The 21058-nt window shown below is 44.3% G+C and overlaps 1 protein-coding gene across 1 annotated transcript; it reads left to right on the top strand.

The window, feature by feature from the left end:
• Window positions 1-1781: 1781 nt before the first annotated feature.
• bhlha15 (basic helix-loop-helix family, member a15) lies at window positions 1782-7420 on the top strand. The gene is made up of 2 exons (XM_086001126.1): window positions 1782-2340; window positions 2892-7420. The coding sequence occupies exon 2, from the start codon at window positions 2981-2983 to the stop codon at window positions 3581-3583; it is 603 nt and encodes a 200-aa protein (XP_085857252.1). The 5' UTR covers window positions 1782-2340; window positions 2892-2980; the 3' UTR covers window positions 3584-7420.
• The last annotated feature ends 13638 nt before the right edge of the window (window positions 7421-21058 follow it).

The following is a 21058-nucleotide window of genomic DNA, read 5'->3' as shown; positions in this document are numbered from 1 at the left end:
TTCCTCCAAATCGTTAATATAGATTGTAAAGAGTTGGGGTCCCAGCACTGACCCCTGCGGAACACCACTAGTTACTGATTGCCAGCCCGAGAACGAACCATTTATCCCAACTCTTTGTTTTCTGTTCGATAGCCAATCTTCCACCCATGCCAGTATATTACCCCCAATCCTGTGATTTTTTATCTTGATCAGTAATCTTTTGTGTGGAACCTTGTCAAATGCCTTTTGGAAGTCCAAATACACTACATCCACTGGTTCCCCTTTATCCACCCTGTATGTTACATCCTCAAAGAATTCGAGCAAATTTGTCAAACGTGACTTCCCCTTCGTAAAACCATGCTGACTCTGTCCTATTAAATTATGTTTATCCAAATGCTCTGTTACTGTTTCCTTAATAATGGACTCCAACATTTTGCCAACCACAGATGTTAGGCTAACTGGTCTATAGTTTCCAGCTTTTTGTCTACTTCCCTTCTTAAATAAGGGTGTTACATTAGCAGTTTTCCAATCGGCCGGGCGACCTTTCCTGAGTCCAGGGAGTTCTGGAAAATGATCACCAATGCATCCACAATCCCTACCGCACTTCTCGCAAGACCCTAGGATGTAGGCCATCAGGTCCGGGGGATTTATCCGCCTTAAGTCCCATTATTTTACTGAGTACCATCTCCTTAGTGATTTTAATTGTGTTTAGCTCCTCCCGCCCCCCCCCCCCCCCATTGCCCCCTGTTTGTCCAGTGTTGGGATATTTTTAGTGTCCTCTACTGTAAAGACTGATACAAAATATTTGTTCAGCATCTTTGCCATCTCCATGTTCCCCACCACTAGTTTCCCGGTCCCATCCTCTAAGGGACCAACGTTCACTTTAGCCACCCTTTTTCTTTTTATATAGCTGTAGAAACTCTTGCTATCTGTTTTTATATTTTTTGCTAGTTTACTTTCATAATCTATCTTCCCTTTCTTAATTAATCTTTTAGTTATTGTTTGCTGGCTTTTAAATGCTTCCCAATCTTCTATCCTCCCACTAGATTTGGCTAATTTATATGCCCTTGTTTTCAGTCGAATACTATCCTTTATTACTTTACTAAGCCACGGATGGCTGTCTTTTCTTTTCCTCCCCTTTTTCCTCAGTGGAATATATTTATCTTGAAAGATGTGAAATATCTCCTTGAATGTAGACCACTGCTCTTGTACCGTCTTACACTTTAATCTGTTTTCCCAGTCCACTTTAGTCAATTCTACTCTCATACCTTCATAGTCTCCTTTATTTAAGCTTAGTACGCTGGTTTGAGATCCAACTCTCTCACCCTCAAACTGAATTTGGAATTCAACCATATTATGGTCACTCATTCCAAGGGGATCCTTTACTAGGACATTTTTTATTAATCCTGTCAAATTACACAGGACCAGATCTAAGATTGCCTGCCCCCTGGTTGGTTCAGTTACATACTGCTCAAGGAACCCGTCCCTAATACACTCTATGTCTGGACAAAGTAGATCGAGAGAAACTGTTCCCATTGGTGGAAGGGTTGAGAACCAGAGGACACAGATTTAAGGTGATTAGCAGCAGAACCAAAGGCCACCTGAGGAAAACCTTTTTTATGCAGAGAGTGGTTAAGATCTGAAATACACTGCCTGAAAGGGTGGTGGAGGCAGACTCGATCATGGCTTTCAGAAGGGAATTGGATAAGTACCTGAAGAAACAAAATTTGCAGGGATAGGGGGGAGTGGGACTAGCTGAAGTGCTCTTGCAGAGAGCCGGCATGGGCTCAACGGACCGAATGGCCACCTCCTGTTGTGCCATAACCATTCTATGGTTCCAAGTTAGATAAGCACACGAGGAAGAAAGGAACAGAAGGCTATGCTGATAGGGTGAGACGAAGGGGGTCCTGTGGAGCTGACTAGTTGGGCCGAATGACCTTGTTGTTGTGCTGTAAATTCAGTGTAAAACCATGATCTTCAGATGGGGTTGTGTGGGATCTTTAATGTCCACCTGAGCGGGCAGAGCTGGGCTTCACCCCTCGACCAAACCTGCGGCAGGTTAGTTATGTCGACGACTTGGAGCAGCAACAGCTGAGCCGAAGTTGGTTGTTAAAGCGACGAAGCAAGTGGATAGTGGCCGGATTGAGGCAGAGCTGGACTCGAGTCACGGTGCAGGAGGAACTCGGATCCTGTTTGCGGGCCGGGAATCCGCCCCTCCGCTCTCCCATTGGAAGAGACTAAATGTGTACGTGTACAAAACGGAGCCTGCGGGACAGACACTCTAGTCCACCGATGCCAATCCATTCACATTTTGTGTTTTTATTTCTCTCTCATCCGTATATTCCCCCATCCTTGCCGCAGGTAGGTTAAAAACAATGATTGTTTTCAAAGATCTACACTGTGCTAAAGATGCATTTAGTCCCCGGTGTTGCCGATGATCAAGTTGTTGCAATTGACCTGTTTCTGCACCTGTCGGTAAAATCGGTTCAACCTTTAAAACTCTGGATTGGTCCATCTCTCAACTGTTGAATCGTTACGGGGAAGAATTATAGAATTATATTTTAAACGCGTGTAAATTAGATTTAAATGAAGATAGAAGGTGCATATTTGGTTTTGGGTACTCATTATAAAAATCTATCTTGAAATTAGAGAATAAGGTCTTCGCAGTGGGGCTTAATGCAAGTATCGAGCAAAGAGATATTTTAATCTATTTTAAGTTGCATTCCTCAGTGTCTTGGGGTTGGTGATCCTGCAAATAACCTGGATTTCCTAAATGCTATCTTTTTTCTATATCGCATGGAGAGGCCAGGTTAATAGTGATTTAAACTTCAAATGTTTAACTTTTCTGTCCCTAACTTTTTGCTTTGTAGTTCGGCACCCATTTGCATTTGTTTTGTATTTTTGTTTTGTAGCCGTTTCCGACGCCTTGGACGGTTGCCACCGGCTGACGGGCGATGCATCTTCGGCGGAGAAGCGGCGTAAAGAAGCAGGGGCTGAGAGGATGAAATCTAAGATAAAAGGCAGATTCCGCGGTGGCGGCGGAGGAGGAGGTGACTCCCCGGAGATGGAGCTGCACCTGGGGGCCGAGGCCACCTGCAGCCAGCGCGATAGCTGCTGCCAGGTGAGGGGCCGGGCGCGGCCCCGCGGGGTGCGCAGGTACGGTGGCTGCACGGTGAGTGTGGCCAGTGGCAGCAGCGGGAGCGGCTGTATTGGGGGCGTGGGCATGAGCAGCAGGCGCAGGGGGCACGCGCCCAACGCACGGGAGCGCAACCTGCGCCGGATTGAGAGCAACGAGCGTGAGCGCCAGCGCATGCACAACCTCAACAACGCCTTCCAGGCGCTGCGGGAGGTCATCCCCCACGTGGAGGCGGACAGGAAGCTCTCCAAGATCGAGACCCTCACCCTGGCCAAGAACTACATCAAGTCCCTCACCTCCATCATCCTGGGCATGACCAAGGAGCACCCGCCAGCGGCACCCAACCTCCCCCCGCCACCGCCTCCTGCCAGTCAGGACCAACCCACCAACGACTCCGGCCCACCCTTGCGCCCCCTCCGCCGCCGCCGTCATCATCTCGCCCCCAAGGACAACTCCATCCGAGCGTGAAGCCAGAAGATGCCTAATTTGGTGCTCCCTACCAACCACCACCAACCCCATCAAGTCTACGCCTTCCAAACAGACTGTTGACAATCGACCCTATCATTGGGCCTTACTCCATTGAATCTCTTCAAAGAAGGGTTGCTTTTTTTTTGCCAAGGTTCTCTCTGCTGCCAATGTGAATCCAATGTGACCGATGGGAGGCCTTCTATTGCAGAAGAGGTGACCCAGACCTTCTACAAAGCTCTCGACGTGTGTCAATTATTGAAAAGGAACCCCTACAGTGCCTTCCTGGGCCTTCAGCAAGTGTTCCGGTGACACTAAAAATGTGACTGTACTTCTACAAAGAACAGGTTTTTTTTGTTACAAAGTATGTTGTGCAGCTGCTGACCTCCGCCTTGTGATGCTAATTGATGCTGCAGAGACAAGAGGCTGTAATTGAGGAGCTAAAATCGGCCAGTGGACAATGACAGGAGGGGGTTTATCCAGAACTAGAAGTGTGCAGAAATGAGGCCCCAGGGACCAATGCTTGTGCCAGCACACCTGGGAGATTCAGCATGAATTTTTTTTAAATGAATGAGGTGTTTTCTTTTCATGTATATTTTTATTACTATGTTTTATTTGAATACTTACAGTTGTAGTTCAAGTTTTCTAATTTATAAGAAATGCAGCACCACCTCATTATCGCAGACATTTGGTAAATAACTTCCCTGCTGTTGTTACAGGTAGTTAAGGAGCTCAAACCTCTAATCCCTACAAGGTCCAACCCTTGCACGTGTCTCCTATGCCTTGTGGTGTATCTCATGTTCATGGGTCCTCCTGGATCTCGGTTCATACAAGCCATCAGATGGTGAGCCTTCCTCCGGTTGATAAGTCAGGAACACGGTAAACATGAGAAGCTGCTTTTTCTGGTGAAATCATTCTTGAGAAAATGTCACTAGAACTAGCACCTAGAGGTAGTCTTCCTCCCGGGCTGCTTATTATGTAAGAAGGGCAAGAGGTAGCATTGCAAGTAAGGTCTTAAAACTATCAGCACAGAACTAAACCAGGGCATTTTAGATGATTGTATATTAAAAAAATTCTATCTGTTTTAAATGCACGCCTACCACTTAATTCGGTGGGCTAGAGCAAACTGTTTATCATGTATATCTGGGATGTAAGGGTGTTATTTAAAGGGACTGCTCTTAGATTTCTGGTTCCACTTCAGCCCTAAGCTATGATCTTTTCCACCCTGGGACGTTGGGTGGAGGGACGACAGGCAAGTAGGAGGACCTTCCAGTTGATCTTCTGAGCCTGGCCAAAAATAGCCACCCACAGGTGCAGGATGCATGGGATCCACAGGGGTGCTGTGCCTGCCTCTGTCCTACGTTGTTGTGCGTGCCCGGGTGGCCTTGGAAAGGGATCACGCGGTGTCTGCCGGTAAAGTTGAGACTATTCACCATCGGTGGGCAGCGCAGAATGTCCGGGTGTATTATTGACGAGGCGAAACAGACCATGATTTAGTTTCACTTTATCTTTGTAAATACATCAGTTGAAATAGACCGTGTGTGCATTAGTGGTGCCCTCCTCTTAAAGAATGAGTACCTGCAGTGACTTGTTTAGACGGTACAAAGTCCAGTGCTGTTCTTTTGGTTGATCTCAAAGTAGTCCTAGCACTCCATTTGTACAGAGCTACATGCCTAACCAGACCGTGGGGTAGAATTTACTGATAGTTCTGAATCATAATGGCCTTTGCCAAATTAAATAGAGGCTCCCCATGCCTGGGTTATTTTCTGCTAATCAGCAACTTAGCATAAATGACAATTGATAATCTTTTAACTGCAGAGGGTAGCCTGGGTGGTAACGTCCATTATGGTGTCGGGAATGAAACTGACAGCTTATGTCGTCTCGGGTTTAGATCATGGTTTCAAGTCTTGCGGTTTAGGGTTTTGTCGGGATCCCCCCCTCCCCCTCCTGAACGCAGTAATTGCCACCTGCTATTGCGCTTGTAATTTGCTACTGCTACTTAGAAATGGCACGTGATCAGGGAGGCTGGCCCAAGGCAACCTGTAGGTTGATCCCAATACCCAGGTATTGTGCGATACAGCTCGTTGAGTACGCCAGTCTGGAGTAGATCTATTCCATAATTATACTTTAAAAAAATTGGTGAGCAGGGTCATTTTGAAGTTACCTGTGCAACTGTTTTTAACAGTATTGCAACAATTAATAACTGAAAGCTTACAGGTTAAAAGCAAAATGTCTATATTTTGCACACCCTCAGGAAATTCTTTGGAATTCTCTGCCCCTGGGGGCTGTGGATGCTCAGTCGTTGAGTATATTCAAGGCTGAGATAAATAGATTTTTGGACTCATGGGGAATCAAGGGATATGGGGATCAGACGGGAAAGTGGAGATGAGGTCGAAGATCAGCCATGATCTTACTGAATGGAGGAGCAGGCTCGAGGGGCCGTATGGCCGACTCCTGCTCCTAATTCTTATGTTCTTATGACCATTTCAGTCTCCGCCTCACTGATGCCACAGTCAAAACCACCTCCATGTTTTTTCTCAAACTGTGATATCCCAAAGATTGCTGCAGGAAATGTGTTCGATGCATTTCCACAAAATGTGGCATCAATTAAGTAATGTGCTGCCCGGCACCACCTTGCTCTGTTATGTGTGCGATGGGTAAAGTAAAATAAAAAAGACCTGTTTGAAGGTACAGATATTTAATATATTTTTACTTGAACACTTTAATTGGGGGAACTGGTCATTTAAAAAAAAAAAAAAAAAAATTACATTATCGAATTTAACTTTTTTTTAAATAGTGTGCATTTTTGGTGTTCTGGCCAATGTGACTTTCTTATTGGGAATGCAATAAAATTTTTGTGCCAAAAACTGACACGCTTTAAAGAAAAGGCTAGGTTAGTGGTACCTGTAACATGGCTTGGGAAGCCTGGAGTAATCCACCTCCCCTTCACATGTGGCTGTCAGTAGACCTGCCACTCTGGGTTTTAGAGCCTCCACCTGCAAACTGTCTGACCTGGGATGTCAGCTGAGATGAGATTGAAAGCTGTTTTTCTCCCTTTGCTGTCCAATGAAAGAAAAACAAGGGAATATTATTAAGAGGCAGGGTTACCCCAGCTTCCATACTTAAGGTAAAAGAGCCCTATTAAGAAAGAACTACAGTACTGTAGTTTCCCTAACCCCCTTCCAGTAGGGCAGACATTGCCTGCACTTGCTCACTGCCCATTCCCAGCCTCTCAGGCAGGCTGAACCAGGCCGTGAAACTTTTGGGCTCCTGTTCCCTTATCCAGGCTTTTCTCACATCTAGGCTCGATTTCTCTAATGTTTCCCGTTGTTGGCCTCTGATTCTCTGCCCTGTGTGAACTCCAACTTATCCAAAACTCAACTGTTCATATCCTGCCCTGGACTCGGTCCTTGCTGACTCACCATAGTTCTGTCTTCCAACACATTGAATTTAATATCCTCATCCTTACTGTCAAATTCATCGATGACCTTTCCCTCAGATTCACAAGAATGATACCAGGGCTTAAGGAGTTAAATTATGAAGACAGGTTGCATAAACTTGGCTTGTTAGCCCTTGAGTTTAGAAAATCTTGAGAAGCTTCAGCTCAGAGTTTTTGAGCTGGGGTCTGAGGTGCAGACATTGTGGGCAGCACGGTGGCATAGTGGTTAGCACTGTTGCCTCACAGCGCCAGGGACCCGGGTTCGAATCCGGCCTCGGGTGACTGTCTGTGTGGAGTTTGCACATTCTCCCCGTGTTTGCGTGGGTTTCCTCCGGGTGCTCCGGTTTCCTCCCACAGTCCAAAGATGTGCGGGTTAGGTTGATTGGCTATGATAAATTGACCCTTTGTGTTAGGGGGATTAAATACGTGGGGTTACGGGGATAGGGTGGGATATGTGTTGGTGTAGGGGTTACGGGGATCGGGTGGGATATGTGTCGGTGCAGGCTCGATGGGCCGAAATGGCCTCTATCTGCACTGTGGGGTTTCTGTGATTCTGGCATCAGGGATGGGGAGAGTTACCTGGCCACTTTGATCCAGGAGGCAGTCACACCCCTTAGGTTAAGTAGTGGTACAGGTCTGGTTAGTGGTCAGGGACAGGAGGGCGTGACTGTAACTCAGGCAGGTAAGGGGACCCCAGGTGCAGTGCTGGAGGAGCTTCAGCCTTTGCCCTTGTCCAACAGGTATGAGGTTCTTGCTGCCTGTGTGGATGAGGGAAAAGCCTGCAGGATGGATGAGCAAGCTGACCATGGCACCATGGTGCAGGAGGCCATTCAAGTGGGGGGAGTGAAAGGGAATGTAGTTGTGGTAGGGGACAGTATGGTCAGGGGGATAGATACTGTTCTCTGCAGCCGCAACCGAGAGTTCTGAAGGTTGTGTCACCTGCCCGGTGCCAGGGTTAAAGACATCTCCTCGCGGCTGGAGAAGAACTTGGAGTGGGAGGGGGAGGATCCAGTTGTCATGGTCCACGTAGGAACCAACGACATCGGTAGAACTAGGAAAGAGGTTCTGCTGAGGGAGTTTGAGGAGCTAGGATCCAAATTAAAAAGCAAAACCTCAAAGGTAATAATCTCTGGATTGTTACCTGAGCCACGCACAAATTGGCAAAGGGACAAACCGATTAGAGGTTTAAATGCGTGGCTGAAAGTGTGGTGTGGGAGGAAGGGGTTTCAGTTCATGGGGCACTGGCACCAGTACTGGGGAAAGAGGGAGCTGTTCCGTTGGGACGGGCTCCACTTAAATCGGGCTGGAACCAGTGTCCTGGCGAACTGAATAACTAGGGCAGTGGACAGGGCTTTAAACTAATGAAGTGGTGGAGGGGGGGCGGGGGGAAGGATTCAGGAAAGAGTAAATTTAAAAGCAGCGAGAGAAATGTCAAGGCTCTAGAGCAGAGTAGAGTTTTGGGTAAAAATAAGCTGAGTGGGTCAGGAAGGGACAGAGAGTAACAAAGGTAATAAGGCATCAGTGACTAAGGTGATATCAGGGAAAAATAGAAAAAAGTCAAAGCTAAAGGCACTATATGGGAAAGCGTAAAGCATTAGCAACAAAATAGATAAATTAATAGCGCAGATTGAAATTAATAGGTTTGATCTAATAGCCATTACGGAGACGTGATTGCAATGTGACCAAAATTGGGAACTAAATATTCCAGGATACTTAACTTTCAGAAGAGATAGGCAAAATGGAACAGGAGGAGGGGGAGCCTTGGTAATAAAGGATGGGATAAAGACAGTAGAGAGAAAGGATCTTAGCTCTGAAAATCAAGAAGTAGAATCAGTTTGGGTGGAGCTAAGAAACAGCAAAGGGCAGAAAACATTGGTGGGAGTTGTTTATAGACCCCCCCAAACAGTAGTTGTAATGTAGGGCAGAGTATAAATCAGGAAATTAGAGGTGCATGTAACAAGGGTAATACAATAATCATGGGGGACTTTAATCTACATAAAGACTGGGCAAATCAAATGTGCAGTGATAGTGTGGAGGACATTCATGGAATGTATGCAGGATAGTTTTCTAGATCAGTATGTTGAGGGACCAGCTAGGGAACAGGCTATTTTAGATCTAGTATTGTGCAACGAGAAAGGGTTAATTAATAACCTTGTAGTAAAGGGGCCTTTCGGGAAGAGGGACCATAATATGATAGGATTTTATATTGAGTTTGATAGTGATTTGGTTAAATCTGAAACTAGGGTTTTAAATCTAAACAAAGTAAACTACGTAGGCATGAGGGGCGATTTAGACAAGCATTGGCTAGCATTTAAAGAATGAATACATCATTTACACCAAATATACATTCCTTTAAGGCACAAAAACCCCACAGGAAAAGTGGTCCAACTGTGGCTAACAAGAGAAGTTAAAGATAGCATTAGATCAAAAGAAGAGGCTTATAATGTTGCCAAAAAGAGTAGTAAGCCTGAGGATTGGGAGGATTTTAGAATTCAGTAAAGGAGGACCAAGAAATTGATGATGAAAGGGAAAATAGAATGAGAGTAAACTAGCGAGAGACATAAAAACAGACTGTAAAAGCTTCTATAGGTATGTAAAAAGGAAAAGATTAGCAAAAGTAAATGTGAGTCCCTTACAGGCTGAGACAGGAAATATTATAATGGGGGAATAAGGAAATGGCAGAGAAATTAAACAAATACTTTGTGTCTGTCTTCACAGAAGAAGACGCAAAAACCTTCACGGAAATAGTGGAGAACCAAGGGTCTAACGAGAATGAGGAACTGAAAGAAATTAGTAGTAGGTTTAAAAAAAAAAAAAAAAAGTACTGGAGAAATTAATGGGACTGAAACTAGCAGAATAGATAAGGGGGACCAGTGGACGTGGTGTATTTGGATTTTCAGAAAGCATTCGCTGAGGTGCCACACAAGAGGTTGTTAAACAAAATTAGGGTTCATGGGATTGGGGATAATGTACTAGCATGGATTGAGGATTGGTTAACAGAGTAGGAATAAACGGGCCATTTTCGGGTTGGCAGGCTGTATCTAGTGGGGTACCACAAGGATCAGTGCTTGGGGCTCAGCTATTCACAATCTATATCAATGATTTGGATGAGGGGACTAAATGTAATATATCCAAGTTTGCTGATGATACAAAGTTGGGTGGGAATGTAAGTTGTGAAGAGGATGCAAAGAGGCTTCAAGGGGATATAGACAAGCAAGAACATGGCAAATGGAATATAATGTGGAGAAATAGAAAAGCAGAGTATTTTTTAAATGGTGGGAGATTGGGAAATGTTGGCGTTCAGAAGGACCTGGGTGTCCTTGTACACGAATCACTGAAAGTTAATATGCAGGTACAGCAAGCATTTAGGAAAGCAAATGGTATGTTGGCCTTTATTACAAGAGGATTTGAGTATAAGAGTAAAGACGTCTTACTGCAATTATATAGGGCCCTGGTGAGATCACACCTGGAGTATTGTGTATAGTTTTGATCTTCTTACCTAAGGAAGGATATACTTGCCATAGTGGGAGTGCAATCAAGGTTCACCAGGCTGATTTCTGGGATATTTGGGGGGATTGTCCCATGAGGAGAGATTGAGTAGACTAGGCCTATATTCTCTGGAGTTTAGAAGAATGAGAAGAGATCTCATTGAAACATACAAAATTCTTACAGGGTTTGATAGGGTAGATGCTGGGAGGATGTTTCCCCTGGCTGGGGAATCTAGAACCAGGGGTCACAGTCTCAGAATAAGGGGTCAGCCATTTAGGACTGTGATGAGAAATTTCTTCATTCAGAGGGTGGTGAATCTTTGGAATTCTCTAACCCTGAGGGCTGTGGAGGCTCAGTCGTTGAGTATATTCAAGACAGAGATCGATAGATTTTTGGATATTAAGGGAATCGAGGGCTATGGGGATAGTGCAGGAAAGTGGAGATGAGGTCGAAGATCAGCCATGATCTTATTGAATGGCGGAGCAGGCTTGAGGGGCTGAATAGCCTACTCCTGCTCCTACTTCTTATGTTTGTTAATTTCTAAAATCGAAATGTGATCTAATTGAGGTTTTTAAAATGGTCGGGTAGATAGAGAAACTATTTCCTCTGGTGGGGGAGTCCAGAACAAGGAGGCATAACCTTAAAATTAGAGCCAGGCCGTTCAGGGGTGATGTCAGGAAGCACTCCTTCACACAAAGGGTAGTGAAAATCTGGAACTCTCTCCCCCAAAAGGCCGTGGATGCTGGGGGGTCAATTGGAGCTTTCGTTAATAGATTTTTGTTAGGTATGGATATCAAGGGATATGGAGCAAAGTGGGTAAATGAAGTTGAGGTGCAGATCAGCCATGATCTAATTGAAGGAAGGAACAGGCTCGAGGGGCTGAATGGCCCTTCCTGTTCCTATTTTCCCAACTTGTGACATTTTCTACATTTAAAGGTGCAGTGTAAATAATTCAAGTTGTTATTACCTCTACCACAGTTTAACAAACACTGAAACTAGCAGTGCTTGTTGGCAGATATAGACAGTTCAGTCATGTATCAGAGACCCCAGGGAGAAATTGAACATCATCACACCCATGTGTTGGCGGGGGGGGCGGGAGTAAATTCGAAACAAAGGTAAGAAAGTAAAGACTTGCATTTGTATAGTGCCTTTGACGGCCTCTGGACGTCCCAAAGTGCTTCACAGCCAATTAAGTACTTTTGAAGTGTGGTCACTGTTGTAACATTGCCAGACCAGGAGCTACTGTAGGTCAGCAAAATTATTAACATCATTCAAGAGTACTTAGTGCTGGGGGCAACGGAATTGAAACTGGCGGATGATGCCATCCTGCAAGTCCTGCCTCTCTCGGTGATGCCTGCAAGGAGTTGGGTGGCTGGCCGATTTAAGAAGTGCCCCCTCCCCGCCCCCACCCAACCACCATTTCTGGTTGAATTTGACAGCTTGGAAAAAAAAATGGGGATTCCCACTCCATCACCAATATCCTGGAATGTTAAGGGGACCAACTCTCTCCTGGGAATAGCTGCCTGCGCTGGATTGAGCATCCATAAAAAAAACAGGTGACACTAACTGGGACTTTCTCGAAAATCGCAAGCTGGTGAGTGCTGAATTGGAAACCTCTCCGGCCACTGCCATCAGTGATTCCGAAATGTTGAAACAGCACAGATCTTAGAGGTAGTGACAGAACAAGAGGTTTTGTTCATGGAACATTAAAAAAAAATCACTTTGTAGTTTCTATAATAACGAGGCTTGACAATATGTCCTTGGGTTAAAAATAATGCGAAGGTACAATATTTTCCTTGCTTAATGTAAAGCTGATAGAGAATTCTGAGTGCCAAGCTGCGCTAGTGTTCGAGATTACACATTTAATCAGTGTTTTTAAAATATAAATGCAGCCTGCTGGGGTTATTGTGGTGGCGCTGAACATTAGTACACGCACACCCAGCGTTACAGGGTGGACGCAGATTTTTCAGTTCTAGTTCCAGTCTGACCGTATTAACAGGAAGGCAGAAATTATAGAAAAGAAAGAACTTGCATTTATATAGCGTCTTTCATGACCTCAGGGCATCCCAAAGTGCTTTATAACCAATGAAGTATTTTTGAAGTGTAGTCACTGTTGTAATGTAGGAAATGCGGCAGCCAATTTTCACACAGCAAGCTCCCACAAACAGCAATGTGATAACCAAATAATCTGTGTTTTTAGGTGTTGGTTGAGGGACAAATATTGGCCAGGAGCCCCTGCTCCTCTTCAAAATAAAGCCATGGGATCTTTTACGTCCACCTGAGAGGGTAGACGGAGCCTCGGTTTAACATCTCACCTGAAAGAGGACACCTTTAACAGTGCAGCACTCCCTCAGTACTGGCACTGGGAGTGTCAGGATAGATTATATGCTCAAAGTACCTGGAGTGGGACTTGAACCCACGACCTTCTAACTCAGGTGAGCGAGCTACCCACTGAGCCAAGGCTAACACCTTGTGTCTCCCAGCATGAGGGAGGGAAAATCCGAGGGGTGGGGGAAAGACACACCTGGACAGCCCTGATGTGGGAATGGAGCTGTTAATGTTGCTGTGCTCTTCTGAAGTTAAGATTCAGGCACACTGTTGATGCAGTGGTTTGAGAGATTTGCTCAGTTTCTAACCCATGCTGTACTTGACCCAGGAGTGCTTGGTGCTGTCGAAAATGGAGAGCGTTTCATTTACCTAATTGCTTCAGCGCAAAATAAATGTAAATTTGAGACACATGCAGCACTGCGGAAAGAAGACCTGGCCCTAGCCTCGATACACAGTGCTGGCCACAGCATTTAACGATACCCCATTTACAGTGCTGTGTTAGAATGCTGCATTTCACTGCCTCAAACACTACTGTTCTTTATTCATTTGAAACTGTTTGTGAAAAGCAATGGAATAGCTCTCCAATTATTTCAAACTACCTACGGTACATTCAAATTCCCCAGTGAACACACCTTTTATTTTTGCATAATTGATAATAGCATCGAACTGAAACCACAAAAAGTAAAGTGCAACGTTTAAATGTACTGGAAGATTTTTGAAAGTACTTGCATATTAACCATTTAGTGGCTTCTTGAAAAAAATAGACTGAGCTGTGAGGAGGGATGGAGGGGAAAAATGTATTTTTGATTTCTAAATCCTTTCGTCTTTTCTAAGAGAAGATCGAGGTACAGCAGTTATATTACGATGCAACTACGCTGCTACTTATGCATTGATGCAGAGGAGTGTCGACTTTACAGATATGCAAAAGTGATGGTGCAGTTTTCCAGCCAGATCGCAGTCTGACCCTGCAGTAGGAGGAGAGAAACCCCCTTCAGTTGGACCCATGTTCCAGGCCACAGTTGGCAGTATAACTCCAGCTCACTGGAGCTTAGGAGTGTCCACAGCAATCTTTGGTTTGTTTCTCCCCCCACCAATGAGTCCAGTTCTTTTGCTCAAAAAGTGGCACCCATCGCGTTCTTTTCAAACAGATTTGCACCCGACATTTCATAATGCATGATCTGACCCATCATCCCTGCTGTGCATCATCATGCCAGTGTCTGCAGTTTGTGCATGTCCTGAGCAACTGAACCAGCTTCTCTACTGCTCTGAAAAAAACACAACAACAACCTTTAACGTAGTGAAACATCCCAAGGCGCTTCACAGCAGCGTTATAAAACAAAATTGACACCGAGCCACATGAGATATTTGGACAGGTGACCAAAAGCTTAGTCAAAGAGGTAGGTTTTAAGCAGCGTCTTAAAGTAGGAGAGCGAGGTGGAGAGGTTTAGGGAGGGAATTCCAGAGCTTAGGGCCTCAGCAGCTGAAGGCACGGCCACCAATGGTGGAGCGATTAAAATCAGGGATGCGCAAGAGGCCAGAATTGGAGAAGTGCAGAGACCTGGGAGGGTTTCAGGGCTGGAGGAGATAATACAGAGATAGGGCCATCCTCATGCGTGGCTATGGATGGATTTGAAAACAAGGATGAGAATTTTTAAATTTTAACATAGCTGAGTGGCAGTATAACTCTGGTCCACCCAACTGCTGTACATTTGAACACGGACCAGTCTGAGACCAGTAGTGCTGCTGCACCCGTGCTGCACATGTTGCTGAAAGTAAAGTTGCAAAGGAGTTCTAGTTTTCCCTTTACAGTTGCAATTTCTTTGCAATTTTAATTCCAAATAAACCTACTTGCTGTAGCCCATCTACATTTTGTTCATAAGCAAAATACTGCGGATGTTGGAAATCCGAGATTAAAACAGAAAATGCTGGAAACACTCAGCAGGTCAGGCAACATCTGTGGGGAGAGAAACAGAGTTAACGTTTCAGGTTGATGACCTTTCATCAGAACTGGTTTCTCTCTCCACAGATGCTACATTTTGTTCATAGGCAAAATACTGCGGATGTTGGAAATCCAAGATTAAAACAGAAAATGCTGGAAACACTCAGCAGGTCAGGCAACATCTGTGGGAGAGAAACCGAGTTAACGCTTCAGGTTGATGACCTTTCATCAGAACTGGTTTCTCGCTCCACAGATGCTACATTTTGTTCACCTATTTATTTGCAAGGTGCTGGAAGTTTCTGTCCTGATTATTGTATCAGGGAGGGAGAGGGTGAGGGGGGAAAAGCGAATTGTGAATGGGCATTGTGCACGTGATCTTGTAACTTCATTACACAGAGTAGATCCCCCCCCCCCCATGTTTAGAGAAACTTTGAGTTTTAAAGGCAATAGGTCTTGTGTGGCATTTTTAAGATTTAATTTCTGTAGTTTGGTAGGAGGAGGACATATCGTACAATAGTTTTCTTTTACACTATGCACAGTTTTAAAACCAAAGGTGAGATGTAAAAATATTTCTCTTTGCATTTCCACGAGTCAATTGTGATTAAAAACAAGATTTTTCAGACAATTATGTTTGTTCTGTGGTTTACAAGCTGGTTTCCTAACATGATAGATTAAAGAAATTAAAGCATTTTTGTGTGTCAAAATCAATAATTACTGAAAAGGGATTTGTTTTCTTAAATATGCTTAAAAGTGGCTTTAATCATTTGAGATCACACTTTCATACAGCCAAGGAGGCCATTCGGCTCATCGTGCCTGTGCCGGCTCTTTGAAAGAGGTGTTCAATTAGTCCCACTCCCCTGCTACTATTGAATCTGCCACCCTTTCAGGCAGCGCATTCCAGATCATAACAACTTGCTGCATAAAAAAATTCTCCTCATCTCCCCTCTGGTTCTTTTGCCAATTATCTTAAATCTGTCTCCTCTGGTTACCGACCCTCCTGCCAGTGGAAACAGTTTCTCCTTATTGACTCCATCAAAATCCCTCATAATTTTGAATGCCTCTATTAAATCTCCCCTTAACCTTTTATGTTCTATGAAATTGAAGTTCATCTTCACAATGCCCTCTTTAAGATCAACAGGAGCTGAGAGTGTGTGATTAGTCTCACACTTTGGCGAAACTGGAACTTGGTCCCACTGTGTCGGTGTGCAGCGCGATGACTGACTAAAATGCAAACAGCACAGGAATAAAAAAACAAATTGCTCAATTCAACTGAATAAAAAGCAAGGCAAAGTAGTGTCAGGGTCGTGTCTACACAATGCATCGTGGAGCAGCAGGATGCAGGTTTGCCACACGTTCTCCTACATGGTGAGGTCCAACTCCTCCCATGGCCTCTCCATTAGCGGAAGATGCCAAGAAGAGGCAAGGCATTTCCCTACACGGAAGGGGTGCTTATTTAAAAAAAAAAAAAAAACCCTAAGCAAAGGCCGGTCTCTCAGGAAGCAGATTGTTGTATGCATCAAGTCAGATAATGGAGTGGAGGGTGGGGGTCCGAAAGAGAGGAGAAAAATCATTTTCAAATAGGGTGAGGGGAGGCAGGGAGAAAATCATTGACCTAGAACAATACCATTAGCCAGCTGGTCCTAGCTGTTTGCAGATAAGCTGAAGTAACAATTGCACCTGTTACATGTCATCACAATCCCATGTGAACTGGGATTAGAATGCAGAGGGACTAGCAGTTATAGTTTGTTCAGCTCAGATATATTTACAACAGAACCCCAAACAGGCTGGCAGAATTGGTACGCAGCAGGGAATTAATAGGCTTTCCATTTAGAATTGTAACTGGTGAATTAAAACAGTTCTCTTGCCAGCACCAATTGAGGGATACAGGTTCTTTCACACCTGATGCAGCACTGCTAAAGGTGGAAGATTTATTCGGACCAAAAGGTCAAAGGCAGCGAAAGTGGCTCACTGTCTCGGAATGAGCTCTTCTGTCCTGCTTTAGGGCAGATTGAAAAACAAGTAATCTCCTTAGTTTCTTATCCATTATTTCTACAAGTGTTGCTTTGGCGCACACCATCATGAAGTTCTGCACTGCTGTTAAAACAGCTTGTTAATTATGTAAACGTTAAAAGATTAAACAGCAATCAAACATTCCACACAAACAGACGTCAGTGGTGCAGTATATGTTTAAAGTTCACTCCTTGCTAGTGAAAAACTATCATTCACAGAAAAGGTGCAACTGATATTTTGCCCTCCCAAATTATTTCAACCCCGAGTTCCAATTCTTTGAGGGAAGTCAAAATCTCAATTATTCTCAAAAAAATTAATCATAATTTAAATCAAAATCACGTTGTAGATTTTTGAACCATTGGTAGTATGTTTTACAGTGTGATATCAGAGTAAGAAACGTGCTCAGTAACAGATACACTGGTGGACAGTGAGATTTCTTGAAGTGATGCAGCACAGGGGTTTGGTTAAGTGACCTATTCTGATAGTTAATTATCAATGTTAAAGTAAGCCAGGACTGCGGTAGGACAAAAAGTCTTGCAAATATTTAGGAACAGTAGTTGAGATTACGACTGCTATTGTGTAAAGATCCTATTTAACTCTTGGCATAATAAGTTTCTACATTTGACTTTGTCCCTCAGTGCCTCTGGTGATTTTGAAATGTCCTTTTAAGATAGATGTAAGGTTCAAATAACAGTGCTCTTCTTTAAAAATAAATAGGTTAAAGCCTGCCCCTACTTACTCTCGGGGCTCACAGATGGTCATTTGGGCGGGGTAAGTCACATAACACTGGTATAACCACGTCTGAGCAAGGAGCCAACGCAACAACAACAGCAACAACCTGTATTTATACAGCGCCTTTAACATAGTAAAACGTCCCAACACGCGTCACAGGAGCGTTATCAAACAAAATTCGACACCGAGCCACGTAAGGAGACAGGTGACCAAAAGCTTGGTCAAAGAGCTAGGTTTTAAGGAATGTCTTAAAGGAGGAGAGACAGAGAGGTTTAGGGAGGGAATTCCCGAGCTTTGAGCCTCGGCAACGGTGGAGCACTTAAAATCAGGGATGCTCAAGAGGCCAGAATTAGAGGAGCGCAGAGATCTCGGGGTAGGGGAGGGTTGTGGGGCTGGAGGAGGTGACAGAGATAGGGAGGGGCAAAGCCATGGAGGGATTTGAAAGGATGAGAATTTTAAATTTGAGTATTGCCTGACCGGAAGCCAATGTAGGTCAGTGAGCACAGGGGGTGATAGGAGAATGGGACTTGGTGTGAGTTAGGACATGGGCAGCAGAGTTTTGGAGAGGAGCGCGAGGGAGGAGAGAAAATTTGCAAGGGAAAAGAAAAGGCACTAATATACATCTGGATGTTTAATGACCCCACTCCTTAACATGTTGAATGCTTTCAACATGATTTTCATAACATGCTCTTCTCAGCATTAGATGGTTGATCTGGGGAAGATTTGACAGGAGCTGGCGAGTTTGTTACTATTACTGCCACAGAGCTGAACAATTAGAATTCATTTTTAAAAATGTGATAGGTCATTGAATCATGGGCTAGAGGGTTTTTTACTATGTCATGATAAATGATTAAAATACTGTATACTGTTTTATAATCTGCACATGGCCCAAACTTTAATCTCATCTGAGGTGGTGGTAAATTCTTCAAAAGAGGTGAGGGCAGCTCACAAACTCCTAGGGGGTTTTAATGCATCCTCTATTAGACGAGCAGAAAAAGATCAGCTGCTCCATCATCCACTTCCTCCCTACCCTTCACTCACCATGGACATGTAACCTCCTGGGAGAGGCCAAGACCCGGGGCCAATAAGGGAAAAAATACTCTGGAAAATTCCCCTCCAACCCACTGAGGCGATGGAAACCAGACCAGGAGATCACACGCACACATTGTTATCTACAATAACACTTGGCTTCTAAATAATTGATATAAAATCAAATTAAAATAAATAAATCTTTTAATATAATTTTTAAATAACTGCACTTACGGTATAGGCCAATAGTCAGTGCAATGTCCCAGTTATGTTGTAGGTTTAGTGCTGGACTGATTTTCTTTCTTTGCAGGTCTCTGGTGCAGTATAACTTCGCCAGATTGTCACAATTTGTAGCAGGATTTTGGACACCCACCACTGGCAGTGCACGTGGTCTGTCATATAATTATAGTCAGTGGGTGGGGAGCGGGTGGACCTTTACACTTTACCTGCTCATTTTAAAACCCCTCAGACGACCCATTACAGCACCCCTTCATTCTAAAGACCAAGCTAACCATATTAGAAAGAAAGAACTTGCATTTCTATAGCGCCTTTCACAACCTCATGATGTCCCAAAGCGCTTTGCAGCCAATTAACTACTTTTGAAGCAAAAGCAAAATACTGCGGATGCTGGAAATCTGCAATAAAAACAGAAAATGCTGGAAATACTTAACAGGTCAGGTAGCATCTGTGCAGAGAGAAACAGAGTTCACGTTTCAGCTCGATGAGCTTTTGTCAGAATTGGAAAAAGTTAGAGATGTGCTTTTGAAGTGTAGTCGCTGTTGTAATGTAGGAAACATGGCAATGTGATAATAACCAGATAATGTTTTAGTGATGTTGGTTGAGGGTAATTATTGACCAGGACACCGGGGAGATCTCCCCTGCTCTTAAATAGTCATAGGAGCTTTTACGCCCACATGAGAGGGCAGATATAATTTGCCTTTAACGTACACAAAATAATCTAGCAGAATATACATTTTAATACATATGGGTGTATATTATTAAAAAAACAGACTATTGCAACAAGAACTAGCATGAGTTGCTCGTCATGAGTAAAGTACTTTTGTAAAACTCAGTTTTACATCTCAGCCGAAAGATGGCACCTGTGCCAGTGCAGCACTCCCTCAGGTCTGCCTGGAGTGGGGTTTGAACTCAGCACCTTCTGACTCAGAGGCAGGACTGTTACCACTGAGCTAAAGATGGGTGTTGGGTAAGGAATAGATTCGGCTGTGATTCTCCAGCCCTGAGCTCAAACCTCAAGCATGGCCACCTTGCGTGAGGTACTCGAGAGGGATCGGTCACCCCGTACTCGTACCCCAGTCTCTTCAGCATGACGTGAACCCACGACCTTCTGACTCAGAGGCGAGAGTGCTACCCACTGAGCCATGGCTGACACCGTACTAGTGCCTGCAGGCAGAAACAAATGAGTTGAGATCCATGCATGTGTTTTACTAAATATGTGTGGAATCTTGCCTTTCTGCCGCCCAACAGTGCTGAAAGCAGCTACTGCAACCATCGATGCCTGCTTACTTCACTTATTAAGCAGGTTCCCAAAACTGCTCCACTTAGTGTCACTGGGGCATTGTGCTGAAGGTGTGGATCACAGCACTGTTGCGACACCAGGCTGCAGCATAACTAGAACAAGCAGTGTGTATGGAGAGGCCCTTCCTTCAGCCCATGTGGTAGCTGATTCTCAATTCCACACTCGGCCATACCAGTTCAGCTCACCCTCTGTACCCGCAGACTGCCCATCACTTCTAAGCACTTGGAAAAGCGTCAGTAACCCGTAATAATCATCTGATACAATATGTGCCTTCAACTGGCAACTTACCTGGTTCCAATTGATTTTGGGAGATATTTGAAGGTTGGGCACTGCTAGGTTAAGTATAGTAACAAAATGTACTCTCTTTTAAAGCCCACACTGTTTTCATAACTGATGCATCCTCAATGTTACAGCCTTGACCATTGCTTGCTGACAAGAAGATTTGAACAAAATTGTTTAAAATATGGAAAAATAAAACGTTAGGTTTTGTTCGCAGAACACTGATGTCTGTAAAATTAAACTTATTGCACAACGCCCAGATTATGGATCTTTCAATCTCGTGATATAAACCCACTATTAAGTACAGAGTCTCTGCATCTGTCACCACTGCCACATTCACACGTGCCGGACCGAAAAAAACAAAGCCTGCCAGGAAACTCTGCCTCGGAAAGCCAGATCACTAACTCACTTTATGTGGAATTACTGCTGCACGGGTTAGCATTTTAAGCAAATGACATGTTCAGGGTTTTGATGAGTGAGTTGAAAGTCTGAGCTTTACACGGTCTTAAGAATTGTCAAGGTCCTGGGAAAAGGCCCCAACTAGTCCGTGCCTCGATGATGGAAAATAGTGGAGATGACCTGTGGACTGTGCCATAGCACTAACAGTCAGCAGTCCTGTGTATGCACCCCCTCTACACGCTTTGTACTTACCTGATTTAACACATTCCTCATCCATTGTGTGTGAAATAATGT

This window comes from Somniosus microcephalus, chromosome 11 (assembly GCF_052327205.1).
Source record: "Somniosus microcephalus isolate GS21.2 chromosome 11, FLI_Smic_1.0, whole genome shotgun sequence".
In the NCBI taxonomy this organism is placed as follows: domain Eukaryota; kingdom Metazoa; phylum Chordata; class Chondrichthyes; order Squaliformes; family Somniosidae; genus Somniosus; species Somniosus microcephalus.
The sequence above is the reverse complement of the archived record's forward strand: the minus strand, read 5'-3'. Positions and strand labels throughout refer to the sequence as shown.